The sequence below is a fragment of the Anarrhichthys ocellatus genome, unplaced genomic scaffold (assembly GCF_004355925.1).
Source record: "Anarrhichthys ocellatus isolate YVR2014 unplaced genomic scaffold, GSC_Weel_1.0 scaffold62, whole genome shotgun sequence".
Classification (NCBI taxonomy): domain Eukaryota; kingdom Metazoa; phylum Chordata; class Actinopteri; order Perciformes; family Anarhichadidae; genus Anarrhichthys; species Anarrhichthys ocellatus.
Genome location: NW_022280092.1, coordinates 1,408,111 through 1,411,446, shown reverse-complemented (window position 1 = coordinate 1,411,446; position 3,336 = coordinate 1,408,111). Strand labels below are relative to the sequence as shown.

The 3,336-nt window shown below is 48.1% G+C and overlaps 1 protein-coding gene across 1 annotated transcript in view; it reads right to left on the bottom strand.

Moving 5' to 3' along the window:
* LOC116397015 (trinucleotide repeat-containing gene 6C protein-like) overlaps window positions 1-3,336 on the bottom strand; it is a 42,248-nt gene that overhangs the window by 25,320 nt on the left and 13,592 nt on the right. The window contains exon 4 of the mRNA XM_031872107.1: window positions 645-995. Within this exon, the coding sequence (XP_031727967.1) occupies window positions 645-995 (351 nt within the window). The remainder of the gene's footprint in view (window positions 1-644; window positions 996-3,336) is intronic.

Here is a 3,336-nt window from a genome sequence, read left to right as displayed (position 1 = left end):
ACACACACACACACACACACACACACACACACAGAGATAGCCAGCTGTGTTTACTTTCCATCCTCTACCCATGTCCCCCTTTTATCCCCATTTCTAATTCCCAGCTAGGCAGAGTGAAAATAAACAGCAGCACCTGTGATGCCTTCACAATGCTCCTCAGGTAAACTGCCCTGTTACAATCACAGTGCCATACAAAAAGTAGACGTATAGCCACCGTCATTCAGGAATGCCAATTTAAGCCAAAACACAACCACTCGTGGGCACAGCAGCTATAAGTCAAACAGATGTCCGGAAGGGTTGCACATAAAAATGGCAACATCGTGTGAACAAATATACCCTATGGGCGACTGTTGTTGCTCATTTAAGCTGTAGAGTGAGTTAACACAACAAACAGGACTAATACAAACGCACAGTGTGTTTGCTACTGAATTCCAACCACCACTCCAAGTAAAGGTAGCGTCACCTAATATAATGAAAGTACTTCACAACAACCTTCAGCTCTCCTACACCTAATGCTAAATACTAAAAGTAAATACTAAAATACTGAAAGATTATTCAATACATATGAATAGCATTTCCCTTTAAAGACGCTAAATAAAAAGGACTAAGAGATAGTGTGTCGCCAACAGAGTGTCTCGGCTGACCTGTAGGCAGGCTGGCTGTGGAGGAAGAGGAGCAGGAGAGAGAGGAGTGTATGGCTACTGCTGCTGCAGGTTCAGTAGTGGTGGGACGTCCCGTCGTGGAGAGAGGCAGAGTCCCGGAGGGCAGAGGCTGGCCCCTCTTCAACAGCTGCTTGTGCTCCTGCTGGCGGAAGCGCGGGGGCACCTCTCTTGGCGGGTAGCGCTGCTGGAGCAGATTCTGGGGCTGCTGTGCTGTCTGCGGCTGACCTCCAGAGGGGGCGCGCTTGCCATTGCCACTGCTTGGGGGTACAGATGGGACGGCACTGGGGCTGATGGGGGGAGGAGGGGTGGGGTCTTGCTTGGCAGAGTCTGGCACTGTGGAGGTGGGAGGGTGGTGGGGGACAGGTAACAAGGGGGCAGAAACGCAGGGATGAGGGGAGGTACAGGAGCATTAGGAAAAGGCAGAGTTGTTGAGCGCACACTGGTGCCAAAACAATTAATGACTGATGAGGCAATGAAACGTTACTGTTTTAACTTGATTTGTCATTATATTTGACATTTTTAAAAGCAAAACAACAACCAAGCAAGAGATGACTGTTAGTTTCTGCCCCAGCATATACTGTATGTAAAAACAAAACAAAAACACTATCATCACTAAAGGTCACGTCTTTTCCTGAAAGCTGCTGCGGCTGAGCATTTCCTCCACCGCTTCTTTTCAAAGCCATGGTCACTTCTGGATGAGGACCATAATGTTAAATTCAGAAAGGCTATATGCCGTCTCTCCTTCTACGCGGTGGTCAGCCCACACACACAAGGCTGCTCTTTGGGGAACCAAAGCACTGTAATAATCTCAGGGTGGTAACTGTAATAAACCTTCAGCCTTTAGGGATGCCAAGACACACAACACTCAAGGTCTGTCATGCCGCCTCATCACAGATTACAAGTGATGAAGAGGTCAAGTACCAGATAATGGACTTAGATCTGCCTGCTTGCATCATCGTGGGCTATTGTCTCCATCAGGACAGCACTGTATTATCGAGCCCAATCAACATCAGCTATTCATGGTTTGTGGCAGGTTATGGCCCCTGAAATGATCAACCAAAGCTGTTAACTGCTCATGCGGCTGCTGAAGCCAAGTGCTCTTTGTCCAACCAGCTTTAGTTACCCGTAGCAACAGAGTGTGATATTTTTTCTTCCTCTCACGTACACACGAAAACTGACATTCAAACGTATTAGCAAACAGCTGCATATTTCCACATCCAGCACCTACGAAGCAACTTTATCTTTCATTTGGAGTCGTGTTTCTAGCCACCGAGCGGAAGTTCAATATTCACTCTCTTTCAGCTCTGTTTGTGTCTGCCAACTCCTGAGGTAAACACCTGCTTCTTGTAGCTGCTCCACTACGTTCACCACCCGTTTTTGCTGTAACCAGCTGCTGCCAAAAACCTACATGTATGAGAGCCGTCGTGAGCTGAAACTCACTATAAAACTCCGTAAAACCGAAGGGAGCTTCAGATTATCTGTGGGTTCATCACCACGAGCGATGCCTCTCACATTACACATGCTCCACATTCAAGCCTGCACGCTATAAACAAAGAATGTCACTTTGTAAACAATGCCAAAAAGTAAACCAAAGCTAGTAAGTGTAAAGTCATCAGCAGGCTAATATCCTGTGGCTGAATGTGGAAGTGGAAGGTCAGAGGTCACCACTAAGTCAAACAGGATGATCAGCTCGGGGTCACAGAGCCGCTGCTGGGTGAGATGCATCATGGGACATCGAAGCACACTGGGTAATCGCCTCAGTACTTTTCCTTACATAATAGAATAAGCTGGTGAACTAGAATGTAAACAGGATGCAAAAAAACTACACATACTGCTCAAGAACAAACCCAAACATCAGCTGATCCCACATTGTGTGCACGCAGCCAAAATGGTATTCGAGTTTTTTCTGGTAATAAAACACAGAAGGGGAGGGGGGGGGAAGCGGTGCTTCGACATTGGCTGCCGTCCCGAGTGTGTGCAGTGAAGCAATGAATAACTCGCACACATGCAGCCGGCCCGACACACACGAAAACAAAGAGTTATGTAATGCGGAGGCCCACGCTGAGGGGAGAGGACAGGATGGTGTCGTGGAATAGACTTTTCACACAGCCTTGTAAATACTGACAGACATGTTCGCTCACACGTAACAACCAATTGCTTCTCGTTTTTCTGTGTCCGTTTGTGTCCGTCATGTATGCGTGTGTGTGTGTGTGTGTGTGGGGGGGGGGGGGTTCCCGATGTAATTTCTTGTCCCAATACCGCAGGCCGTCTATAAACCACGACCGACGTCTGCATTTTTTGTTCCAGTTTCACACGCATCCGTCTGTGTGTCTCCCTCTCCCTGCAGGAATCAGGGGGGAACACTCGATCGGATTTCTCTACATCTGCTCCATTTCCTCTCCGTTCATGTGCTCCATCCCTGCCCACCTTACCCTGCTCCCTGCTCCCCTCTTGCTTTCTCCTCCATTAACTGTGATCCACTACTATCCTCTCGTCACTACTACTCTGCTACTTCTCCCTGCTTATTTTAAGAGTGGATTTCCTCTTAAAAACAAGGACTTTGTGGTTGTGCCACAGTATATAGTAACAGCTATGAAAGCAATCGTTGGGACTCTGGTGTGTGACATAGACTCTTCTGGAAGCTTGGGGGGGGGGGGGGGGGGGGGGGGGGGGG